At 44.6% G+C, this 26092-nt stretch overlaps 1 protein-coding gene across 6 annotated transcripts in view; it reads left to right on the top strand.

The window, feature by feature from the left end:
• Nucleotides 1–1025: 1025 nt before the first annotated feature.
• The window catches only part of CREBBP (CREB binding protein), a 132272-nt gene continuing 107205 nt past the window's right edge, over nt 1026–26092 (top strand). For 3 of the 6 annotated variants that reach the window (XM_060125005.1, XM_060125006.1, XM_060125003.1), the window contains exons 1-2: nt 1026–1314; nt 25191–25903. In XM_060125005.1, the coding sequence (XP_059980988.1) occupies nt 1230–1314; nt 25191–25903 (798 nt within the window). In that variant the 5' untranslated portion in view covers nt 1026–1229. Of the gene's footprint in view, nt 1315–6936; nt 6986–25190; nt 25904–26092 lie in introns of all 6 variants that reach the window. The other 3 variants (XM_060125004.1, XM_060125007.1, XM_060125008.1) reach the window with 3 other exon arrangements.

Here is a 26092-nt window from a genome sequence, read left to right as displayed (position 1 = left end):
GACAGGCGGGCCCGGCCGGCGCCGACTCCGCGCCTGGGGGCCCGGCTCGCGACCAGGTCGTAGCCAGAGCCCTCGCCGCCCAGTCACCGTCAGAACAAAAGTGGCGGCGATGCCCGGCGCTCGGCGTCCCGCAGGCCCGGCCCCCGCCAGGCAGCCCAGCAGCCCCGCCGCCCGGCGGCACGACGCACAGCGACCGCATCTTCGGCCCTTTCCGTCCGAGCGTGCTCGGCTCTTTCCGCTGCGGCAGGCGCAGGTGGAGGGGGCGGGGCGGGGGCCGTGCGTGGTGACGCCTCGGGGGGGGTGACGCACCGGCGTGCCCCGCCCCCTCCCCCTCCCCGTTCAGGCTCTGGAAAGAGAAGAAAAAAAACTTTCTTTTTTTTTTAATTGAGGAATCAACAGCCGCCATCTTGTCGCGGACCCGACCGGGGCTTCGAGCGCGATCTACTCGGCCCCGCCGGTCCCGGGCCCCACAACCGCCCGCGCACCCCGCTCCGCCCGGCCGGCCCGCTCCGCCCGGTCCTCGGCGCCCGGTCCGGCGGCCCCGCTCGCCTCTCGGCTCGGCCTCCCGGAGCCGCGGCGGCGGCGGCGGCGGCGGCGGCAGCGGCGGCGGCGGCGGCGGCGGAACGGGGGGTGGGGGGGCCGCGGCGGCGGCGGCGGCGGCGGCGGCGGCGGCCCCGCTTCGCGCATTGTTTTTCCTCACGGCGGCGGCGGCGGCGGGCCGCGGGCGGGGAGCGGAGCCCGGAGCCCCCCGGTCGTCGGGCCGCGAGCGAATTAATTAAGTGGGGCGCGGGGGGGGAGCGAGGCGGAGGCGCGGCGGCGGCACCATGTTCCCGGGTACTGCCTGAGCCGCCCGGCCGGGCGCCGTCGCTGCCAGCCGGGCCCGGGGGCACCGCCGGGCCGCCGGGGCGCCCCCGCCGCGGAGTGTCGCGCTCGGGAGGCGGGCAGGGGATGAGGGGGCCGCGGCCGGCGGCGGCGGCGGCGGCGGCGGCCGGGGGCGGGCGGTGAGCGCTGCGGGGCGCTGTTGCTGTGGCTGAGATTTGGCCGCCGCCTCCCCCACCCGGCCCTGCGCCCTCCCTCTCCCTCGGCGCTCGCTCGCGGCTCGCGGCTCGCGCGGCTCGCGGCTCGCTCCTCTCCCCTCGCAGCCGGTCGGGGCTGGCGCCGACCCCCGCCCCGGAGCCCTCTCCGACCCCGCGGCCCGCGCTCGGGGCTGTTTTCGCGAGCAGGTGAAAATGGCCGAAAACTTGCTGGACGGACCGCCCAACCCCAAACGAGCCAAACTCAGCTCGCCAGGCTTCTCGGCGAATGACAGCACAGGTGAGGAGGGGGCCGGGCCGGGGGTAGGGGCCCTGGGGGGTCGCTGTCAGCCCCACCTGGAGGTGAGTGGCCTTGGGGGACCCGAACTCAGCGGAGGACCGCGCAGCCCCTTCCCCGGGACCCGCGCCGCAGAGGGGGAAGTTTGTCGGAAGACTGTTATGGGGCCCGAGTAGGGCAACACATGCCCGGGTGCGCTCGGATCGCCCGGAGTTGGTGAACCCTCCTCGCGTGGAGACCGAGTGGTACTTCCAGCGAGAAAAAGTAAAGTGGAGCGTGTCTATTCTGCGTGGTGATTCCGTACCCCTCCCTCTGCCGCCGTGTGTCGACACACGCGTGGCTGTCTGGAGGGATGTCAGCGGAGAGTAGGTTTGCTGGTGAGAAAAGAAAATAGTGCAGCCGAAAGGGGACCCGAAGTGTTTTCTGAATTGGTAACACATTCACAAGGCTGCGACCAGAAGACACTCCTAGCAGCAGCCAGCCTGTGAGTTACGACTTAGAAGTTACTTGGAATGTGCTCATTGGGAAAATGCTTAGTAGTTATTTTGAAAACTCTTGTTGCTGGTCACCTAAGTCATTACATTTTTCACAACCCCAAACTTCGTTAGCAAGATGTCATGAAAGTTGCTGTGGAGTGTTTAATTTCACTTGTATGACTTCGGAAGAAAGTTAAATAGCAGATTCATCTGAGCTGCAGTCTCCAGGGGCGCTTGTGTTGTTTTTACCGTGTAGATATATATAAAAAAATTATGTTCAGGAATGTAGGAATTACATTTTTTCCCAAAAAAATTTTTATCAGGGTACTGAATAAATCATTCTTTTAAGCAGCTTCCTTGGAAATTTCCTTAGGTAATCATGTCAGTTACTTAAGAGAAGTATTTTAGTTTTCTGTTCATTTAATAATGCTAGCTTCTTCTGGGCTGGTTCACGGTAGCATTATGAACTAGTTGTATTTCCTCTTTCAGAACTCTCCTTTGCAGTAAAATAAAAACTTGTGCGCTGCTGTGAATGATTTGATTCCCAGCGCAGCTTGCGTTTCTCCACTACGGTCTTGAGTAGCAGCATCTGAAAATCAGTTTATAATGAATGAGTCCAAATTGAATTATATTGCTGCAGCAATGCCTTCAGATTTGCAGTAGACACAGCTGTTCAGCTTGTGCAAATATTTCTGGGACTGACCACTAGTGTTTTTATACTAGTGGTCTAAAAATCTATTTCTACTGTTGAAACAAAACTTGAATTCTGTGGCTTCAGTTTTAATACAATTCCTAGACTGTTAGTTAAAGTAGAAGTGAGGGAAACAATTTTTTTTAAAAACAAATCAGTCATAAGAAGATTCTTGTCTGGTTGAAATAAATTTGTTAAACAGTGGGGAGGAATCAGTAAGTCTCACGCTATATAAGTCACTAATAATACTCTTTCTAAAAACTGATAAGGAGTTGAGTTTGATGTTAATTTTGTAAAATTGGCTTATCTGAAGTGAGAAATGTGGGAACAACCAAGATTTAAATACTCTGATTTTACTGCCTGAAAAAAACTTATGATTTTACTGCAGAATAGATCTCCTTTGCTTCATTAATCTTGGCATGTTTGAGTGAAAAATCTTTAATCATATGAAACATAGATCGTACCAGACAAGTTCAGCCTTGAAGCTTGTCCTTTGAAACTGGTAACTTTTGAATGGCTTTGCAGCTTTTCTGTTGTTGAATGAGGTTATTGTAGATTTTGTTTTATGAAGAAGGACAAATTAGTAACATGACACGTAACAAAAAGTCTTGTCCCACTATATACTTTCAGCTGTTTCCAAGATGGTGCCCAAAGGATTGGCTTTTGGGTAGTTCTGTTATTGGACGGTCACATATTTACTTAATGTGCTGCTAATCACAACAAAGTTTATCAGAAAGGATTTTCTATTCTTGACCACTTTTTTCCCCTTTTCCAATTTTGATCCTTGTGAGACATTGGGGCTCTTTTATAAATGTGGAACAAAAAAGTCAGTTTTTAACAGTTCTGTTTAAATAATCCAAAGAATAAGTTCACCATCATATTTATGTTGGGTCCTTGGTTGCACATCATCACCATCACATTATTGTGAGAGGGTCTGTTAGCGTGGTAGGCCACAGAAGGGCTCATCATTGAGCATATTAAAAAAGGTAAAACCTTGTCTCCTATAACTACTAGTCTAAAACAGAGATCTTAAGGATGTGTATTAAAGCCAATAAAGAACTAAAGCAATTACATTACACTAGTCAAAGGAGTGAAAGCCTTTGGTTAGGTGGAAAAGTGGGGAGAGACCTGGGAATAACATTCTTGAGAGAGACAGCGTCATTTTAGTGAGGGGAGGTGTGTTTTTGGCTTCTAGGATAAAATTGGGCCAGGCAGAGCAAGGTATGTTCCATGCTCATGTGGTAAAATTTGAGGGAGGGGAGCTCTGCATGGGAAGAGCTGAAGGGTTAGGAGGAGAAGGAGGCGGCCTTGGTGGCCTGAGAAACAAGAGTGACTTGGACTGTCACGATGCAGTGCATTTCTCTGGGGACTGGCCTGTGGAGCCATCAGTGTCAGCTGAGTCCCGGGGCGGGTGTGCGGGAGGGGCAGAATAGTACACCTGATGCTGGGGCGCTTACCAGCCAGGATGCTGCCTGCAGGGCGCTTGTATGTGTGTACACTCCAGTAAGGTAAGGCAGTTACCAGCCAGGATGCTGCCTGCAGGGGGAGTGTGTATGTGCATGCACTCCAGTGAGGTAAGGCGGCATCTCTGATAAATGTCATTGCCACCAGAGACAGATGGGAGAGATCAGTGCAGGCTGGGGAGGTCAGGGAAGGTTTCTGAGGAGAGCATGCAGAGCTGATGCAGAAATAGGGAATGTACCCCAAAGGAAGGTAACAAGAGGAAGAAGGAAAAGCAGTACTTTTCACCCAACCCCAACCTTTCTTCTGGAGTGGCACAGAATTTGATGGTATCAGATGTTGTTGAAGAAGCATTTTCTTGTTTTACATTGAAGGTGTAAACGCTTTTTTACAAATGTCATCTTCCTTTACTTGGCACCCTTTATGAGAAGTAGGATTTTGTGTTACCAGTGTGTGTTTTGGAAACTTTTTTATTTAATATATCCAAATTAAACCAGCATATTAGTGTCTTTCAGCAGCAGGGATTCATGATTTAACAGCGCGGAACAAATAAATATCTAGGCAAGCAGTAGACCTTTTTTGGTCAGCTTTATTGAAGCCAAATTTACGTTCAACAGATATACTATAAAAAAGTTTTGTAGGACTGCCTTTTGAAAGTTGAACACAGGTATGTTTCATCCTGTACTGTATAAATGTCCCTAAGCAGCTGTGGTTACATTTTATACTGTGAATCCCTTTAAGTGCAAGAGAAAACTATATTTAAAGAAACTTGGTGTAAATACTGTTACCAACCGAAATACCTTTTACGGCAAAATGATGACCTTTTAGGTTTACATATCGGAGTGCTTTTCTCCCCATCATCTCAGTTTGGTCCTCACAGCAACCTGTGAGGCAGGAAGGGAAGATACTGTTCCTGCCAATTCCAGTTGAGGAACCAGACTTAAGAGAGGTGATCTGCCCAAAATAACATAAAGGGTAAAAACCAGAATCAAACCTAGATCGTTAAAGTAAATTGATAAATTCATCTTATAAATCTACATCGATAAACATGGAATTTACTTCAATCATGGACCCGGGAGACTACAGTACTTAGCAAGTTTCAGTAGCATAACTCCAGCAAGTGAATTAAGTCCCTGTAGGGAAAGTTTGTCAGCAGCTAAGTTTCAGTAGCATAACTCCAGCAAGTGAATTAAGTCCCTGTAGGGAAGGTTTGTCAGCAGCTATGGAACAGGAGAGTGTTCTTCCTATTAGGGGCCTGGGGTAGGAGCTCCCCCCTCCCTCTCATTCTGGTGCAGCAGGGTGTTATTCAAGGCCTATACTGGTCTTAACGTTCTTGTTTATTGCAGTGGGTAATTGAGGACCAGTTAGGTTATTTCATCTCGTTACTAAGTTCTGGCTAACTAGGAAATGTGAGTTTTTGTAGAGACTTCTAGGGCTTTTCATGACTTGCTTAGCTTTTACTTAGTAGGAGAGTAGGGATTTTTGAATAACTGTGAGAGCGGTGAGAACAGTGGCCTCATTTGAAGTTCCTTGGGGATGGCAGGTAAGTATGAATCCCACCAAGGGAGCCTTCACAGTAGAGCAAAAGATTGAGAATCACTGCTGTTTAAAGCTTGAATTTGATTCTGTAATTCTCAAACATAATTGAGAATGGCTTGTAAAGGGACTTAGGCTTAATCCTACTATTGGAAGTTGATGCTTACATTGTTAGCCTGTATTTTTACAACTTCTGACTTGTGCCATTCTATTAGTTAGATAGTTGTGTGACAAAGTGATTATTTGGGGCTACATAAGTGCCAGCTTTGTGTTTTTACTTAATGTGGTTGAGAACAAAATAGTTTAAAATGATTTTGCCAAAGTATACCTTCCCGTGTTAAGATGAAATGTTCCTTATTGTGGGTTTTGAAGATTAGAAAAGCTTGCTTTAAGCCATTTTAGTTCTTGGGGTAACATTAGTCAGGACACTACCTCTTTATCTCGTTCAGACCAGCATTTCAAGTATATTCCAAGGGCACGTGAAGAGATGTTGCTCAACAGAGGTTTTGTGCTCACAAGAAATTGGTCATAGCCGAGGCACTTTCTTGCGGGCCCTCCCAGCCTTAGTTTGCTGATGGGCTGTGAGGCTTGGAGAGAGGGGCTTGCAGTTTGCACCATTCCCAAATACATGGGTCAGCAAGCTTTTTCTGTAAAGGGTCAGAGGACATAATTTCAGATTGCAGGCCACAAGGTCTCTGCTGCAGCTAACTCAGTGCTGCCATTTTGGTGTGAAAGCAGCTCTGGACAATATGTACACGGATGTGTGCAGCTGTGTGCCAGTAAAACTAGAAAAACTCTCATTACAAAAACCGGCAGCCAGGTGGTTTGGCCCTCAGGCTGCAGTTTGTGAGCCTGATGTAATGTGGGACTGGTGCTCTGAAGATCCTCAGTTTCCTCATCTGTGAAAAAGAGAGGATGACCATCCCCATCTCCAAGGGTGATGGTGAAGGTGGAATGAGATGCTGTGTGAGAAGTGCCTGGTCTGGAGTGAGTGCTCAGTGCCTGGTGCCAGCACCGTCCTGACAGGGGAGAGTGGGTGCACCCTGGTAGCCACGTTTGCTGGTGGTTCTGGAAACAGTAGTAGCCATGTATGCGTGTCCACACAGGCGCACAAGCAGGCAGATCTTTTTGTAGTGTAGCACATTCAGTATATAGCCAGGAGTTCTTTAATCAATACTGTTTATTTTATTTTATTTTTAATTAATTAATTATTATTTTTTTTTGTGGTACGCAGGCCTCTCACTGTTGTGGCCTCTCCCGTTGCAGAGCACAGGCTCCGGACGCACAGGCTCAACGGCCATGACTTATGGGCCCAGCCGCTCCGCGGCATGTGGGATCTTCCTGGACTGGGGCACGAACCCGTGTCCCCTGCATCGGCAGGCGGACTCTCAACCACTGTGCCACCAGGGAGGCCCAATACTATTGATTTTTGCCTCCATTTTCAATTGTATTTTTTTGTAGGAACACGATGGCCATGAAATTTTAAAATTGCAAAAACTTAGGCACTATGGTATGTTCTGAAAATTCTTACTAATTTTGAAGTGTATTTCATGGACTGTTTAAGCAGCAAACAAATATGTGATTCTGTTTCTTTACTGTGTATATTACAGTTCAGTCTGAGGTACCCCTTATGCAGTAGCAGTGTACAAAGGATTCTGGTGATGCCTTCAAGTAGCTTAGAACTATGTTGACAAAGATAAGACATAGAGGCAAAACTTGAGAAAAGAATATAAAATGCAGTCAGGTGCCCAAATGCAGGAGTCAGAAAGGGCAATTGAAGAAGGCTTCATTTATTCACCCAGTGTTTACTGAATGCCCCATGTGCATAAGCCCAGGGCTGGGTGTCCAAGTGGAGGTGGCACCTGAGGCAGGGCCTTAGTACTCCTGTTCTGTGGTGCCCCCTGGTCTTCTCTCACTGAGCCAGAGCAAGGAGCCAGGCAGTTGGGGAAGTCTGCTGGGCTTCTGTGCCTTCTGTGCGTGGGGAAAAGCACTCTGGCTACTCAGAGAGTTTCGTCTCCGTGGGTGTGATCTCAGCCCATGGCTTGCATCTAGTCCTCTCAGGTTGTCCAAGATGGTCTCTTAGAAGCTCTCAGGCTCCTGGCCATGCCCTCTGGTTTCTATTACGTGTGCCCAGTGTTCGCTGAGCCCACTCTGAGGCCTTTCCTTAGTGGCACGTCCCTTATCAGAAGACTGTCCCATGCCTGATGGGCTCCCCTGGCCTGCTGTGGCATCCACAGCTCTTGCATAAATTGGGGGAGGGGATGCCATACTTTCCCAATTCAGTCTAAGCTTAGCTTTCAGGATTGTCACATTGCAGCAAGTCATTGATGCAGGAAGTCAGCGCTTGCACCAGTGTCTGTTGGGGGCTTTTGCGTGTTCACCTTTCTGTGGGGGCTGTGATTTGCTGACAGTAGTGCCGGAAAAGAGCCATGTGCAAGGTTGCCCACCTCGAGCTTTGACTTGAAGAGATGTGAATCACAGATTGGGGTGGGAGGGTATCTTTAGGAAAGGCATGGAAGTAAGCAAAAGTGGCTTTTTTTTTTTTCCCCAAGTTCTTAGACAATATGCAGAATGTTGCTGACTTGGAAAAATCTGCCTTCAGGGTGTTTTCTTGTTCTAAATTTGGGAAGTGAGGCTATTTTTGAGCTCTATGTCTAGAAGTCAAATTCCTTTCTTTTAAAACCTTACCCTTAGAAAGACCTTGGATATCATCCCGTGTAACGTTTTCCCCCATGTTTCATTTCCATTAATCAAAAGAATGTTTAGTTGAACCATCACTAAGAATAGTAAAATCTAATGCTGAAGAAATTTTCACTCGGTTAAACCCGACTTTCCTATTTCTAGATGTCCCGTCTGCTGCTCTTTGAAGATCTCTTAATTTGCCAGTCTTTCTAATACACCTGTGTATATAGTAGGTGTTTCTTAATAGTTGTAGCTGTTTAACGGGATTATACAATTCTGTTGTAAAGCAAAAATTTTTTTTTTAGATTTATTTTAATTAATTTATTTTTGGCTGCATTGGGTCACTGTTGCTGTGCACAGGCTTTCTCTAGTTGCGGTAAGCGGGGGCTACTCTTTGTTGCGGTAAGCGGGGGCTACTCTTTGTTGCGGTATGCAGGCTTCTCATTGCGGTAGCTTCTCCTGTTGCGCAGCATGGGCTCTAGGCGCGTGGGCTTCAATAGTTGTGGCTCGCAGGCTCAGTAGTTGTGGTGTCTGGGTTCAGTTGCTCCACGGCATGTGGGATCTTCCTGGACCAGGGCTCGAACCCATCTCCCCTGCATTGACAGGTGGATTCTTAACCACTGCGCCACCAGGGAAGTCCTGCAAAATATTTTTATATTTCAAAAGCTTCCCTTTGCACTGCCCCCAAATATTTTGAATTTTCCTTATAAAAACTGTACCATCTATATGTGTTTTAATTTTGTACTTAGAATAACCAATGAAATAGCAAGAAAAATAAGCTACTGTTTCTTCTGATAGCCTGTAGAATGAGGCTTGAACAATATTTGAATAAAGTGGATTTTGGTATTTGATAACAAACTGAATGATAACACTCAGGAACTATAGAAATATATCAAATAATTGGGGTTTTCTTTGACAGTTATGGACTGTATGCGTTTGACCCAGTTCCTTTGGATTAAAATATTTTGAGTGTTTGTCACTTGATTAAAAGTAGAACCTTCTAACCATGACTCAGAGTTGAAGGAAATGTCAGAGCTTTTTATACTGGGATACAGGTAGTGAGGAAGGAGCCCTGGCCTCCACTCAGTGGACACTGGATTTCAGCTTCCAGCTCATCAGCTCTGTGCCTTGGGCCAGGACTTTACATTAGAACTTCGTTGGGGAGGGTGAGTCTCATCTCTAAAAGGGATTTTTCCCCCCCTAGAATTTTCCATTTCTTCTCACTTTGGTTAGCTTTGCATATTGGACTTCTGTGGTTCCTGGCATATAGCCGGTTGCAGCGGCTATTATTATTGTATCATTGTGGGAAAGTACTATACATCACCTACCCTTGGGCTGGTGAGGATGGGACTGATGTAGGTGAGGGGTCTGACCCAGAACCAGATCCATGGACGTTTCTTGCTGAGTACACAGGAAGATGTTTCCCCTTCCTGTTCCACGTGGAGCACCAGGGCTGGTGCAGTCTCAGTACCAGCTTGCAAAGGGATGAATTAGAGGCTGAGATTCAGGAATCCCACAAAATGGGTAGGAGTTTGACACACTTTACTCAGTCTGTGTTTGAAGTTAAAAACTGTTCTTTATTGGAAAATTGAAGTCTAAACGGAACTGTGTTTCCCGTATTGTTTCAGAACAGGGACTTGATTTAGGTTAGGACTTAGTGAAAAAGGAAAAGTGAACATGGAGAAGCTATAAAAATGGTCTTTCTTTTTTAGCAAACAGGGGAGAAAATGGCCTTTGAATCACTATCCAGTTTAGTCAGGTTAATTGGTTGAAAGAAAGAGCAGTGAAATTTAATTTCGTCTTTGATTCAGCTACCACTGACCTTGAAAGGAATGGATTCAGCTCCTCCCTGTATTGTGGGGATTTTCTCTTTCTACAGATTCTACAATAGGAAGTTGCTTCAGTTGGAGTTTACTGTTTTTCCAGTCTCCTAGATATTTTAGGTGTGGTGATTTATGGATTTTGCTAGTAAAAATCACCCCATGGCGGACAAAGAATTTTTGCCCCTAACATTAAATCTTATTTACATTTTATTTAATCAGTAATTTTTATTGAAAGCAACAAGGCATAAAGTATTGATAGATTTTTGTGTTATTTTGGTTGTGCCTTTACTACTCTGGGATTGGTTTTTGTTTGAAGAGCACAACCTGCCCAGAGTTGAACTTCTCTTTTAAAGATCTGAGAAAATCATATTCAGTGATTTTTAGCTCACACTGGTGAGCTAAAACTTATTTTAGTGATAATTCAGTGTTTTAGCTCACACTGGTGACTTTCTTAATCTTTGAAAGTTAAGGAAAAATGGGTTCCTTCTCAATGATAAGAGTGAGTTTGGACATTTCCTTTGTTTGAAATGCTAGTGTTCTCCTGATACTAAGTCCAGCTGAACTTTCTGTGATGATGGCCATGTTCTAGACCCACACTCCCAGTACTGGATCCTCTAGGCTCTTGTGGCTAGTGAGTACTTGAACTATTACTAATGTGAGTCAGGAGCTACATTTTAAATTTTATTTAATTGTAATTAATGTAAATGTTAATAGCCACATGTGGCTATTGGCTGCTGTGTTGGACAGCACAGCCCTGAGTATATTTACTTACCTCATTTGTTTAGAGTGTTCTTTTAAGATATTTATGACCTAAAGGGCAAAGTCCCTTTAAAGGGACCAACTTGTAAAGATGGAAAGCATTTTCAAAAATACTCATTGGTTTAGATATAGGATTTTTCAGTCATGTAGAAAATATTTGTTACACTGTGATGTCAGTCCTGGAGATCTAGTGGTGGGGACACAGCAGGTCCAGGGTCTGCCTTCATGGGAGACAGCTATAGTGAGCTGTGACCGAGTACCTTGGAGAGGAGGTCCATGATTGGGGCATAGGACAGAGTCTTTTCTTAAGGGTCTTGGAAGGCCTTCTGGGGGAGGTGACTGAGACCTGAGGATGAACAGGAGTCGGGGTGAGGTGCTATTCCAGGCATAGGGAACAGCATAAACAGCAAGTGTGGAGGTCTGGAGGTATACACTTTTGAGCGTGTAAACTTTTTGCAAAAAGTCAGTTTTGTTTTTGTTTTACATTCAACAGGCTGCCATTTAGAGGCAGCGTGGTCTTGCCTCTTAGATGTGGACACTACTGATGTCCTGTGCTGAGAAGTTGGGTGGGCCTGAGCTCTAGTCTCAACTCTACCACTATTTATCTATTCTTTTATTCAACAAATATTAAAACGCTTATATAATTCAAATTATTTATATGTGCTTATTATGTATGGGACACTCTTGGGCTGTGGTGATATCAGTGGGAGCCCTGTGTTCTTGGAACTCAGAGTGCAGTGGTGTGGGCAGGCAGTCCAGCAGCCCCACCAATGCCTGTCTATTTGCGAACTGAAATCAGTGTTGTGATGGGAAGGAACCAGATGCTTCAGGCTGGGTGGTCAGGGAAACTTCTTAGAGGAAGGGCACTGGAGCTCATTGTAGGACATACTAGCAGGGGGAGTCAGGCTGGGTGTCTGAAGGCAAGGTAAAGTCATGGAGAGCCTGCAGTGTCTGACCAGGGAGTCCAGACCATCCTTATAGAGCTTAAAAAACAATACAAAATTTTAGAAGCCCATCACATCCAGGGTAGTTGGAGGAAGTGACTGTGATTTGTTCTCTAGAGGCTATATCATCTTTTTCCAAGGTATATTTTTCCATCTAAGTTCACCTGCAGGGAGAGTTGACAACTGCTTTCTCTCTTCCCAAACTCTATTTGTGGGAGGGAAAAGACCCCACAAAAAGCAGCTTAAGAATCAGAACTACAGTTGACCCTTGAACGACGTGGGGATTAGGGGCGCCAACCCTCCCTGCAGTCAAAAATCCACATATAACTTGCCCTCTGTATACCGGTTTCTCCATATTCGTGGGACCTCCCTATTTACTATTGAAAAAAAAAATCTATGTATAAGTGGACCTGTGCAGTTCAAACCCTTGTTCAAGGGTCAGCTGTAGTGTTCTTATTTAAGATATTAGGAAATTTTTGTATCAACAGGTAATTCTTCTTTAAAAAGTTTTTTTTTAATTCTTTTGACTGGATGACGTGTTCATAGGGTTCCAAAAAGTACAGAAGACTTTAGTGAAAAGCCTTCCTTTCCTGTTTACAGAGTCACCCAGTTCCCCTCCCCACAGGCAACTAGTGTTTCTTGTATATCATGCTAGACATATGCTGTGTATGTAAGCACAGGCTGTCTCTTTTTACTCCTTCTTCCCAAAGTGACATGTTATATATATTGTTCCACTATAGGTGCATTTCAGACTGATAAATATCTGAGAGCTGTAGGAAGTATTAATATTTGAAGAGCAGGCTTCATTCTAAAAATCCTTTTTTTTTTAAATGGTAAAATGTTTTGGTGCTGTACTTAAATAAAACAGAATGATTTTTGTGTTTTTTCAACAGTTTGTAAATAGGAAGAATTGAAGTTCTAAAAAGTAATTTCATCTTGAAGAGTATTAGAGGTTTTGTTACTGTCATCATGTTGCACGTCATTGGACCATGGTTCACACCAAAGTTCTGTTTATGGTTTCCCAGCTTCTGGAAAAGATGCTTTAAACCTGTGGTTTTTATTAACCACGTTATTAGTTGACATACAAATGTCTGTAGCTTAACAACCTACTTGTATGCCAAGTACAATAGATAAGGTAAAAATCAATCTCTTGCTTGGTAGGACTTCTAAGAATATTCATGTTAATTCCAGACCTTTTTATTAATTTAGTTAATTAATCTAGATATTGCAGAACACTAAAGGTGACCCAGAAGTCCTTCAGAAGAGGAGTAGCTGAGTCCTTTGCCATTGTAAATCTGGGGAGGGAGAGTGATGGGTATTTAAGATGGAAGATAAGTTTGAGAATCGTTAAATAAAAAGTCAGGATGGAGAACAGAAATGATAATTAGATCCTTTTTAGAGGTAAAAAGATATATACTGGGCTTCCCTGGTGGCGCAGTGGTTGAGAGTCCGCCTGCCGATGCAGGGGACACGGGTTCGTGCTCCGGTCCGGGAAGATCCCAGATGCCGCGGAGCAGCTGGGCCCATGAGCCATGGCCGCTGAGCCTGCGCATCCGGAGCCTGTGCTCCACAATGGGAGAGGCCACAACAGTGAGAGGCCCGCGTACAGCAAAAAAAAAAAAAAAAAAAAAAGATATATACTAATGTGTCCATAGGGTATTTTCAGAAGGAAATCCCTGAAAATTGTTTTCCTTGGGAGTGGGGGGCTGGGGGCTCTCCACTTTCACTTTATAGTCTTCCAAATGCTTTTTTAAAAAACATAAATATATTATTTTTAAAACAAAAAACTGGGCTTCCCTGACGGCACAGCGATTGAGAGTCTGCCTGCCAATGCAGGGGACGTGGATTCGAGCCCTGGTCCGGGAGGATCCCACATGCCGTGGAGCAGCTGGGCCTGTGTGCCACAACTGCTGAGTCCACGTGCCACAACTAGTGAGCCTGCGCACCACAACTGCTGAGGCCCGCGTGCCTGGAGCCCGTGCTCCTCAACAAGAGAGGCCAGCGCAGTGAGGGGCCCACACTCCACAATGAAGAGTGTCCCCCACTTGCCACAACTAGGGAAGGCCTGAGTGCAGCAATGAAGACCCAATGCAGCCAAAAATAAATTAAATAAATAAATTTATAAATAAATAATAAATTTAAAAATTAAAAGAAAAACTAGTTTAAAAGTAAATCAGATCCAAAGCAAAACATCTTTACTATTTGTGGTTAGAGGAATCTGTTAAATGGTGAGAACTGGAGTTTTGGTTAATTCCTATTGCAAAACCTTTAGACCTCTATCAAGAATGATTTGAACAAAGTGTAAATTAACTTAGAGGTGTCGTCCAAAGATGGGAAAATATGATTGTGTGTTAGTGTGGTGTCCAATCATCACTTCCTTTGTCACAAGCTCTGATTTTTAACAATCTTTTTTTTTTGGAAACATCTTTATTGGAGTATAATTGCTTTACAATGTTGTGTTAGTTTCTGCTGTATAACAAAGTGAATCAGCTATATGTATACATATATCACCTTATCCCCTCCCACTTGCACCTCCCTCACCTCCTCGCTATCCCGCGCCTCTAGGTGGTCACAGAGCACCAAGCTGATCTCCCTGTGCTATGCGGCTGCTTCCCACTAGCTATTTACATTTGGTAGTGTATATATGTCAATGCTACTCCCTCACTTTGTCCCAGCTTACCCTTCCCCCTCCCTGTGTCCTCAAGTCCATTCTCTACATCTGCGTCTTTATTCCTGTCCTGCCCCTAGGTTCATCAGAACCATTTTTGTTTTAGATTCCATATATATGTGTTAGCATATGGTACTTGTTTTCTCTTTCTGACTTACTTCACTCTGTATAACAGACTCTAGGTCCATCCACCTCACTACAAATAACTCAATTTCGTTTCTTTTTATGGCTGAGTAATATTCCATTGTATATATGTGCCACATCTTCTTTATCCATTCATCTGTTTATGGATATTTAGGTGGGTTCCATGTCCTAGCTATTGTAAATAGTGCTGCAGTGAACTTTGTGGTACATGTCTCTTTTTGAATTATGGTTTTCTCAGGGTATATGCCCAGTAGTGGGTAACAGAATCCTTTTATTAGAGGTTTCTTCATTGGTGTGCTGGAAGCTACAAGACCTGACAGCCAACTAATGTTTTTTGAAGTACATTGAAATAATGTCAGCTTTCCTGACGCGAGCAACGTGTACCTTACTACTGTGTTGGGTACAAAATATGATATGTAGATTTGTCACATTTCTTTAGGAAAAAAATATTATTTTTGTAAAATCCTTCTTTAAAGTGCTTTTTATTTTCCTGCCTTTTAAGCTCATTTGAATACTAAAAATATTTTAAACTAGTATTGAACCCATTTCAGATTTCATCCTCAAACGTAAACACTCCAACTGGAACCAGGAGCATCTGGAAGCAATTCAGATATTATCACGTAGGCTGAAGCTAATCACCTGGGCCTGGACACCCCAGGGGCTGCCTTTTAAAAATCAATTTCTTTAAAAGGAAGTTCACTCACATGGTTCAAAAATCAGAGGACACAAAGCTGTAGAGTGAGAGCCCCCCTCCTTCCCTGTGCTCTCCTCCACGGTTTATCTCTTCAAGCAGACAGCCTATTCTTAGCTCCCTTGCCCCCTTCCTGCCTTCTTCTTACTGGAGGCAGCATACTGTCCACATGGTTACATACCTGTACACAGCAGCACATGGAGAGCTTCCTTATTATCTCTTTCTGTAGTTGCTAGTTTTTTTTTTTTTTAATGTCAGAAATTGGGAGTTAGTATTTATTTATTTATTTATTTTTGGCTGTGTTGGGTCTTCCTTTCTGTGCGAGGACTTTCTCCAGTTGCGGCAGGCAGGCCACTCTTCATCGTGGTGCACGGGCCTCTCACTACCGTGGCCTCTCCCATTGCGGAGCACAGGCTCCAGATGCGCAGGCTCAACATTTGTGGCCCACGGGCCTAGCCGCTCCGCGGCATGTGGGATCCTCCCAGACCAGGGCCCGAACCCGTGTCCCCTGCATTGGCAGGCAGACTCTGAACCACTGCGCCACCAGGGAAGCCGTGTAGTTGCTAGTTTTGTTACGTGAGATGTGCCATGATTGATTTAATCTGTTTCCAGTCTTGACCCGTCACAAACAGTGCTTTAATGAATAGCTCTGCACAGTTATGTGTATATCTATAGAACAGATTCCTAAAAATGGAATTAATGATTAAAAGGAATATGCATTTGTAATTTTGATCATATCATCAAACTGTCCTCCAAGAGCTTGTGTGTTGGTGGATCCTTAAAGCTTTAAAAGCAGCACACTTAAACCCAGCATAGACATCACTGGATATTTTGTATGTTAGTTATTAATATAGTTGATAAATACTCAAGTTATTCTTCAGCTTGTGATTCTCTGTCATTTTGTACCTCTCAGCTGCTTGTGATTTATCTGTAATCTAATGGCATACTTTTTTTTTTTTTTTCCTTTAAGACTTAATTTTCTTAGAGCACTTTCAGGTTCACAGCAAAACTGAAGGGAAGGTACAGAGATTTCCCATCTATACTCCTTGCCCCCACACATGCACAGCCTCCCCATTATCAGCATCCCCCACCAGAGTGGTACATTTGATACGATTGATAAACCTACATTGATGCATCGTAATTATCCCGAGTGCATAGTTTACCTTAGGGTTCACTCTTGGTTTGGTACATTCTGTGTGTTTGGACAAATGTACAATGGCATTTATCCATCATAATATTATCACACAGTATATTTTCACTGCCCTAAAAATCCCCTGTATTCCTCCTGTATCTCCCCCAGCTTCCTGCCCCCCCCCAAAAAAGCACACTCCTGGCAATCGTTGATTATTTTTACTGTCTTCACAGTTTTGCCTTTTCCAGAATGTCATATAATTGAAATCATGTAGTATTTAGTCTTTTCAGATTGCCTTCTTTCACGTAGTAACGTGTATTTCAGGTTCTTCCATGTCTTTTCATGGCCTGATACTCATTTTTTTCTAGTGCTGAATAATATTCCATTGTCTGGATGTTGGTGTACTTTCTGGACTTCATGCATTCATTTTCTGTTGTGGGCTTTCTGATAGCCCACACACTTCCATATGTTGTACACTGACACCTCTGTGTCCAGAAGAAGGTCTTTCCCCTTCTTCCTGACTTGGTGTTGCTGCCTGCCAGCTACAGCTCCCAGCATTTGGGCCAGGGGACCTGGTCTCTGGGTGTCTGCTTTCCTGTACTTACATTGTGGCCAGGTAGTCTGAGGTGGCCCAGCACCTGGGGTTAGGGTGCAGAGGTTGAATCCTAGCTCAGCCCCCACATTCCTCCTCCTCTAGGACTTTTAATTGGGTTGCAGGGTGGCTAGGCAGCGCCTCCCCTTGGTCCTAGTGCCCTTCTCAGCCATGATGGTGGAGAACAGTGAGCCCCTTTCTACTCCAAACCACCTGGTTGCGTTTCGGGGCTGCCGGGTGGTTTATGGTTGGTTTAGTGGTGGTTGCTGCTGTGACAGCACCTTCTTTCCCACTTTTGTCCCAGGAAGGCTTTTCTCCTCCCTTCAGGGCTGAGGGAGGCAGCGGACAAACCACACTTAGGAAACTTTAAATTGTCCTAGCTGTCTGAGAATGGCATCTCCTGGGAACCTCTAAGTGAGTCAGATGAGGATAGGAGGCTGGCTGCAATTCCAGGACTCTCCTGATTTAGGATCCAGTGTGACAGAGAACCTCCACTCAGGACTGTCTTATAATCCTTTTATTCAAGTTTCAAGTGAGCCTAGTCCGCCGTGCACAGAACGAAGGCCTGAGAGCCAGCACTTGCTCCCACTGAGGAAGGCCTGGGAGGAGGTGGGTTGCCCAGCCAACCCCACTTTGACTCTTAAGAAGCAGATAGTGATCTTGAGGAAGGACATATTTTTTTGTTCAGTGTAAAATCATTGTTCAGAATAAAGTAAAACCCCATTCTGTACTAATTTATGTATCTACATAAAAGAAGCCTTAATCACAGAAGGTTTTAGAAAGAATTTGCTTTTAATTGTTTCCTAATAATTGTTGTAAAAAAAATAAAAGATGTCTTTTAGGAACTTGATTAAATGCCTAGATAAAGTTTATTTGTAATGGCATAAATGCCAATAAAACAGTGCCTTTTCTTTTCCTTTAAAAAAACTTTAATTCTTCATTGTTGGAGAGTTGTTCCATTATTTATTTGCATAGTCTCCGAGAATTTTCAAAGCAAAGTAAGCTTTAGTTCTAGTAGAATCATCAGATTATTAGGGCTTTACCTTACAGAAAAGATGATTGTTGGCACGAACCCTGTACCAGGCGTAGGGTGCCAGTCCTTGATGTGTGTGTATCATTCAGTCCTCATAGCAACTTCGGAAGATGGGACAGTGATAGTGATAATAATGACTAATACTTATTGAGCCCTTACTGCATGACAGGCTAAGTGCTGTATACACATTGTGTGATTTAATTCCTTCATCAGTGATCCTAGAGGCAGGTACTATTTTCATTTCCAGTTTAGATCTGAGGAAGCACACATTAGGAGGGAGGAGTGAGTGACAGAGATGGACCTGAATTAAGCTCTGGCAGGGTAATTTTCTCACTACCCCAGACTGTTCTTCCTGTGTTGTCAGTGTCTAATTAGTAATATATTAATAAATGCACTGAAGAGACCTAGAATGGTCTCCAGGTCATCTAAGACTTATAACCCTGTGAAAATGTCTACCATTCTATGGATTCCTCATCTTTAGATGTGAACTTTTTCAGGATGCATTACCCTTTTTGGGTCAAGTTTTTTTGTATACAGTTTTGACTCAGGAATTAAAAATTCTTCTTGTAAAATTTTCCAGGGTTGATAAGTAAAAGTGCTCAGCTTTTGAAAGATTTAAGAGAAGCATTTAGGTAGTCATGGTTATAGTACAAGTAATGCCAAAGAAAATGTAGAGAAATTCTGAAAAAACTTTAAAGAAAGCAGACCTTTTTCACAGGGAATAAGGACTGCAGGTAGAAATAGGGGTGAGTGGGGAAGAGAAGATATCTGTGGGAGGGGAGTTTCATGCTCAGAAGTAGAGAAACATGAACACAAAACAGCATCAAAACTCTTAGGTAGTTTATTTCTAACACTACCATCTCTCGTTCTCCATCATGCCATTTAATCCTTGCATCAACCATAGGATAGAGGGTCATTGATGCTGAGGTGTAGCCAGAGAGTGAAATAGACTTGGCTGGTTTTCTGGAAGATAGAGGCAGCAGGAAAGAGGTGTAAGGAGAAGGATGAGTAGAACAATGTAACATTTCAAGAAAGTTCATTGTTGAATTTTGTTCTTTGTTTCTATTTTAGGAAACTAGTAATAGATGCTAAGATTACTACCTGATATCTTTGGCTAGACAAGTAACTTGTTAAAATTGATATTGTGTATCATCTGTAACTGGCACTCTTCTCTGTAATTCATTCTCTCATTCAGCATGCAGATGTTTGTTGAGGGCCTTCTATATGCTAAGCATTGTATGGCAGGTGCTGGGTAGACAGGATCCCTGCTTTCAAGGTACTTACAGCCTTGTGAGTTGTAACAAGAAGTTGATCATATGATTTTAAGACTCATTCATTATGTCTGTAGAGTGTGGAAAGTTCATACTTCCGGCCAATACCAGGTGTGATAAACTGGTTTGTACACATTTTGGGAGAAAAATCAGTTCTGCCAATATAGAGAATTTGGGGCTCCAAATGCAATTCAAAAGAGAAAATAAGGTATTATGACAGAAAGAGGAGAATTTAGAAAACCTGAGGGAAGATGTGTTTTCTAGATGGTTTGTTTAGCTGTTGCATTTGAAACAAGTCTTTCAAACAAAACTGTTTTCGGATGTTATTGGCTGGACAGATTGAGTCAGTCACTTGCCTGGTATTTGATTTTGTAAAATGAAAAGCTTTTTTCAGCCTGCTTGATAGTAGTTCATTCCTTGTTTAAGGTGAAATGCTGACTTCTGATCGTGATGCATAAGAATGGGTCTTGCAGCATGTCTGTCAGTGTGTGGTGTGACCATCCCCTGGACCAAGGTCTCTGCGTGTGGTCTAGGAGGGAAAGGTCCCTCGTGGTCGCACGTGATGAAGACCTTCCGTTCCTGAGGCGGGCCAAGTTTGGTTGACTTTCTCCTTCGTAAGCTGCTGCTGTGGGCACCCCATCCTCACCTCAGTGTGATAGAGACTGGGGAGCTCGTAACTTCTTTTCTCAGGTCAGCTTAATTGAAAGGGGCTCTCGGGCAGGTCTCTGTGAGACCTGGCAGAGACCAGGGGAGGGAAGAGGTTCAGCCCCGCCCCCGCCCCAAGTGCCTTCAAACCAAGAAGAGTCATTTGTGGTTCCTCAGGGAGCTGGTGACTGGAGGGTGACTCCCCCAAATGTGTATGTTCTATCTCAAGTTCCTGGATGCAACCAGCAAGCCCCCGAAGAGAGAGAGTTCCTGTTCCCAGCGGTGGCAGTGTGACAGGCTGTCTGCTGTTCGCTGTGTGACAGAGCTCGTCTTCTGCTAAAGGTGAACCCCTGGAAAGTGGGGTGTCCTCGAATCTCGTTCAGCCTCAGCTTTGCTTTCTCCTTGGTCCGTCCCCCGTGACTTGGTGGAAAGAAAGGAATTTATCTGGGATTGGAAGTGGTGGCGCTCTATCTTGAATTTTAGGAACTTCCGATGATTCAGATTGGTATTACCCAACCTGTGTGTTGGGACACTTGGTGTGTAGAAAGCACAGCTGTGTTATGTTGCAACAGCCTGGCTTTCCTGCTTCGCTCTCTTTTATCAATGTTTTGTTTTGAACTAGAGAACAGGAGAAAGTAATGGTGAGAAAAGGGTGATGGTGTGGGTATGATGGTGATGGTGATGGTATGGATGTGCCTTCCTCAAGCCCTACACAACCGCTTTGTTGAAAAAGCTATACGTCATATATGTGGTTGTAGACAGGTTCATACGTGTTTGGACTGCACAGGTGAGGACATAGCAGAATTTGTCAACCCTTTCTGAGCCCAAACAGCTGTGAGATGTGCTTGGACTGAAGCAGGATGAGAAAAAGTAGTTAAGGTGGACAAATTGTGGCAGACCAATAAAAACCAAAACCAAAAGTGAACACAAGCAGACATAATGCCTGCTACAGCCGTAAAAGGTGCATGTGCATTTGGACTAGAACAAGACTAAACCATTAAAGAAAATCAGTCAATTTGAGAATGGCAGCACGCTGGGTGCATTTTTAAAGGTAAGAAAGTTTTTGTGCAGGATAGAATAAAATAACCAGTATCTGTGGCACAGAGCACTCCTTTCCTGCTTTCGTCGTGTAGCCCTGGGGTACCATTGTCCCTGTTTTACAGTTGAGGGAATTAAGGCACGGAGATTAAGCAGTTTGCCCAAAGACACAGGGCTAATTGATTCAGACAGGATTTGAACTCCTGTGTTCCACTTGCAAGTGTTGTTTTTGCATTTCCATTTCCAATTCCAATTCCTACACTGGACTAGAGACCATGTTCTTCTGCATTTACCTGCTCTTGTCCTGGCCTGTCTGCCCTCTCCTAGGAAAAGTGCTTTGGCAGTCTTGGAAGAGAGTCAGTCAGGGGAGCGTCAGCAGGTTGTTCCAAGCTTTACATGTACAATATTAGTAGCCCAGTCCCTTCTTCTGGTTTATAGTGCTTGACACCTAATTTCCTCCCCAGCAGATAGGGAGGAAACGTGATCTCTATCATAACGGCTTCCATTTTCTAGTTTAAATGAGTTTCATTTTCACGTTCATAGATTAAGAAGCATTACATTAAACACACACATACATTGATTTCTTTTTTTTTTAATTAATTAATTTTTGGCTGTGTTGGGTCTTTGTTGCTGCGCATGGGCTTTTCTCTAGTTGTAGTGAGCGGAGACTACTCTTCATTGTGGTGTGCGGGCTTCTCGTTGTGGTGGCTTTTCTTGTTGCAGAGCACAGACTCTAGGCACACGGGCTTCAGTAGTTGTGGCACGTGGGCTCTAGAGTGCAGGCTCAGTAGTTGTGATGCACAGGCTCAGTTGCTCCATGGCATGTGGGATCTTACCAGACCAGGGCTCAAATGCGCGTCCTCTGCATTGGCAGGTGGATTCTTAACCGCTGCGCCACCAGGGAGGTCACTGATTTCTTTTTTTTTTTATGAGATTACTGAGTAAAAATGTGTATACATGTGGACAGAACCTAGAAGGCAACAAACAGAAATGTTAGTTATGTTGGAGTGTTGTTTTCATTTGTTCTTACCTTATTTCATGTGGTCTTTGTGTCTGGAGACCTTAGGGAATCTCCAGGTTCAGGACAGTACAATAGCATAAAAGCTGTGGAATGGAACCCACAAAGCCACCTGGAAACACAGGAGCTGGGTTGTTGCTAGCAGCACGCCCTGGTCAGTGGTTCTCTCAGAGGTGTCTGCTGTATCCAGGAGTCGAGTCCTGTTGTCTCTTCATAGTTGAGTGTCCTGTAATCGTGAGGAAGCAACCCCAAATTGAGGGGCATTCTACAAAACAACTGACCTACCCTCCTCAGAAATCTCAGAGTTACGAAAGACAAAGTGTGAGGAACCTTTCTAGAGTAAAGGAGAAGACCAAGACATGACAACTAAGTGCGCTGGGATCCAGAATCAGATTTTGGATCAGGAAAAATAAGTGTGATAAAGGGCGTTTTGGAAAACAACTGGCCAGATCTGAGTAAGGGCAATCAGTATATTAAGTGTTGTATCAAGGTTAAATATCCTGAATTTTATAAATGTACTGTGCTGTGTAAAGGGTGTTCTTAGGAGGCACAAAATAAAGTACTTGGGAGGAAGGGCTCATGGTGTCTGCAGCTACTCTCACAGGTTCTACAAAACAGAGTATGTGTATATCCACTTGCAAGGAGTATCTAGTCCCTTACAGTCAGGCAGGAAGAAATGAGTATGTGTTCGAGGTGGTTTATGAGGCATGTAGGTACAGAGAACTCAGGAGGCTGAAAAGGAACTGGTCAGTTCTGCAGGGGCAGCCTACAGAAAGTCTTCATAGTCACTGTTTAATCTGAGGGAGGGCTGGACGTGGGGTTTTCTAGACTGAGAGAGAGTGCACCCAGAAGAAAGGTTGCTAATACATGTGCTGGCTCACGGTATTGTGGCTGGAAGGTAGGAGGTGCCTGGGAAAGAAGGGCTGGAAAGTGGGCAGGGGCCACCTACTGATGTGCTGTGTGAAGGAGTTTGAACTTCACAGAAGTGATGGAGATAAGATGCCTTCAGCTGCAAGTTACCTTTAAACTCCAACTAGAATGGCTTAAATGATAGGAAATGTATTTTCTCTCATTACGAGAAGTCTGAAGATGAAGAGGCTTCCAGAGTTGGATAATTTAGCCTAGAGATGGCTTCATGAACCCAGGTGCTTGTATTTTTTCTGCAGCCCTCCTTAGTGTTTGTTTTTGTTTTTGTTTTTGTTTGCGGTACGCGGGCCTCTCACTGTTGTGGCCTCTCCTGTTGCGGAGCACAGGCTCCGGACGCGCAGGCTCAGTGGCCATGGCTCATGGGCCCAGCCGCTCCGCGGCATGTGGGATCTTCCCACACCGGGGCACGAACCCGTGTCCCCTGCATCGGCAGGCGGACTCTCAACCACTGCGCCACCAGGGAAGCCCCATCCTTAGTGTTTGAACAGTGTCTCCTCTCCTGGTTGAAGAGGGTTGCCACAGTCGCATGATGAAATCCAGTGAGGAAAAGAGAGATCTTTTTCTGAGCATCCCTTACCAGTAAGAAGGAAAACCTTTTCCAGAACTGTCTTGGCTGACTTGCCTTCAGTTCCCTTAGCTAGGATTGTGTCATCTGGAAGGGGAAGGTGATTGTGGCGGTTCTTGCTCCTTGCCTGAGAAGGTGTTGCCTTTCCTAAAAGGAACATCCCGGCCAGCCAGCCGAGGAGGTTGTTGGGGGAAGCAGTCAGAAGGGTTTGCGCCATGGAGAAAAAGATTTTCAGTTTTCTAAAAGTGGGTGGTGGGAGGGGGAGTGGCTTTTAAAATTTTTTTTAAAAGCCACATGGGCACATCACCCCACCATTTTACCATTACGACTCTATTTTTGGCATATTACTTTCCAGCTACTGCCTACACGCACGTACTTTAGTTCTAATCTTACTCTGTGTGCTATTTTGTGTACAATTTCCATTTGCATGTTTTTACATAACATACATTTTCCTGTATTTGTACAGTCTTCATAATTATTTTAATAGATGTATAGTGGTTTATAGTATTATACAGCAATTTATCAAACCTCTGTTATTGGATAACAGTAATAATAATAGCTAATACTTTCTGAACACTTAGCATCCACAGGCACTGTTTAAGTGCTTTACATTTATTAATTCATTTAGTCCTCACAACAGCCCTATGAGGTGTAGTAGCCATTATCACTCCCAGTTTCTAGATAGGGAAACTGAGGCACAGAAACTCTAACTTAACCAAGGTCACACAGCTAGTAAGTGGGGAGCAAGAAGCAGAGCTGGCATTCAAATGGTGGCAGTATGGGTCTAGAGTTGTAATAACCCCTAAGTTAAACTACCTCTGGGTATTGTTTGCATTTGTTTTGATGTTACAGGTAATTCTATGATGAATGTACTTGTACATATCTTGTCGTTTATACTTGCATGTATAGCCAGGTTGTTGTGGGTTGGACAGTGCCTGGTCAGTGAGGAACTAGAGATGACATATATAGGCCACGTTAGAGAAGTGTTACTTTGAGAGGGACTGGAAAAAAGGAGTTGCTTTCATTTTCATGCTTGATTACTAGGAAGGATGGTCTATTTTGTTTACTGTTTTTTATCTTCCTTTGTGGTATTTACCTGCTATATCCGTTGTGCATTTATTCTTGGGATTCAGTGTGTTTAGAATCTTTCTGTAAAATTGACCCTTAACCCTTTCTGTATAATTCAAGTATTTTTTAAGCTCCTATTTTCTTTTACTTTCAATTATTTTTAGTTTCTATATATGTCTTTATTTTCATTTCCTGTAGCTTCAGCACTCTGAGAAATCTCATTTTCTGTTAAGGTTGGGGTTTTTTGATAATTTACCTTTTAAATATGTAATCACTTAAGGCTAGACTTTAATTTCCTCAAATTACTATTCGTCTTACCTGATGCCCAATTACTATTTTACACACATACGTTCTTATAAAGCATTTTAACATCATAATTCAGTGAACTAATTAAATTTCCATTGTTTTCCTTTAATTTGTATATCTGCATTTGCCATATACTGCACTATTATTGTTTTAGAATATATGATAAAATCTATCATTTTAGATAGCCTTCCTCTTAGCTCTGTTTAACTTTCCCTTCTTCAGAATTTGAAAAATATTCTTCCTGTTTTATTTTCCCAAATGAACTTTCAGATCATTTTGATGTTACTGTTAAGACGTGCTAGTGTTCCATGTTAAACGCCCCTTTAGGTTAAGATCATAGTAACATATGACAGTTGGAGAGCTCTTATGGTTGCTTAGTTTCTCATTTCCGTTTCTGTTTAATTTCTAGATTTTGGATCATTGTTTGACTTGGAAAATGATCTTCCCGATGAGCTGATCCCCAATGGAGGAGAATTAGGCCTTTTAAACAGTGGGAACCTTGTTCCAGATGCTGCTTCCAAACATAAACAACTGTCAGAGCTTCTGCGAGGAGGCAGCAGCTCTAGTATCAACCCAGGAATAGGAAATGTGAGCTCCAGCAGCCCCGTGCAACAAGGCCTTGGAGGCCAGGCCCAGGGGCAGCCGAACAGTGCAAACATGGCCAGTCTGGGTGCCATGGGCAAGAGCCCTCTGAACCAGGGAGATTCTTCAGCCCCCAGCCTTCCCAAACAGGCAGCCAGCACCTCTGGGCCCACTCCCCCTGCTTCCCAAGCACTGAATCCTCAAGCACAAAAGCAAGTGGGGCTGGTGACCAGCAGCCCTGCCACGTCACAGACAGGACCTGGTATCTGCATGAATGCTAATTTTAACCAGACCCACCCAGGCCTCCTCAATAGTAACTCTGGCCATAGTTTAATGAACCCGGCCCAGCAAGGGCAGGCGCAAGTCATGAATGGATCTCTTGGGGCTGCTGGCAGAGGAAGGGGAGCTGGAATGCCATACGCTACTCCGGCCATGCAGGGGGCCGCGAGCAGCGTGCTGGCTGAGACGTTAACTCAAGTTTCACCGCAAATGGCCGGTCATGCAGGACTGAACACAGCGCAAGCCGGAGGCATGAGCAAGGTAAGTGAGCTTCAATGCTTTGAATTCTTCCTATTAACCAGGGTCACATTCCTGTCCTCCTTTAGGGTTTCCTCCTGCCCCTCCCACATGGAAGAGACAGATTTGGTATTTAGTGCCCTTCTTTCCAGGATACAGATCTCTGCCCCATGCCTTTAAAGTGGGAATTGTTGAAGAAGCCAGCGATAGGCT

The sequence above is a fragment of the Lagenorhynchus albirostris genome, chromosome 15 (genome assembly GCF_949774975.1).
Source record: "Lagenorhynchus albirostris chromosome 15, mLagAlb1.1, whole genome shotgun sequence".
In the NCBI taxonomy this organism is placed as follows: domain Eukaryota; kingdom Metazoa; phylum Chordata; class Mammalia; order Artiodactyla; family Delphinidae; genus Lagenorhynchus; species Lagenorhynchus albirostris.
This window is presented reverse-complemented; position numbering and strand designations above follow the sequence as displayed.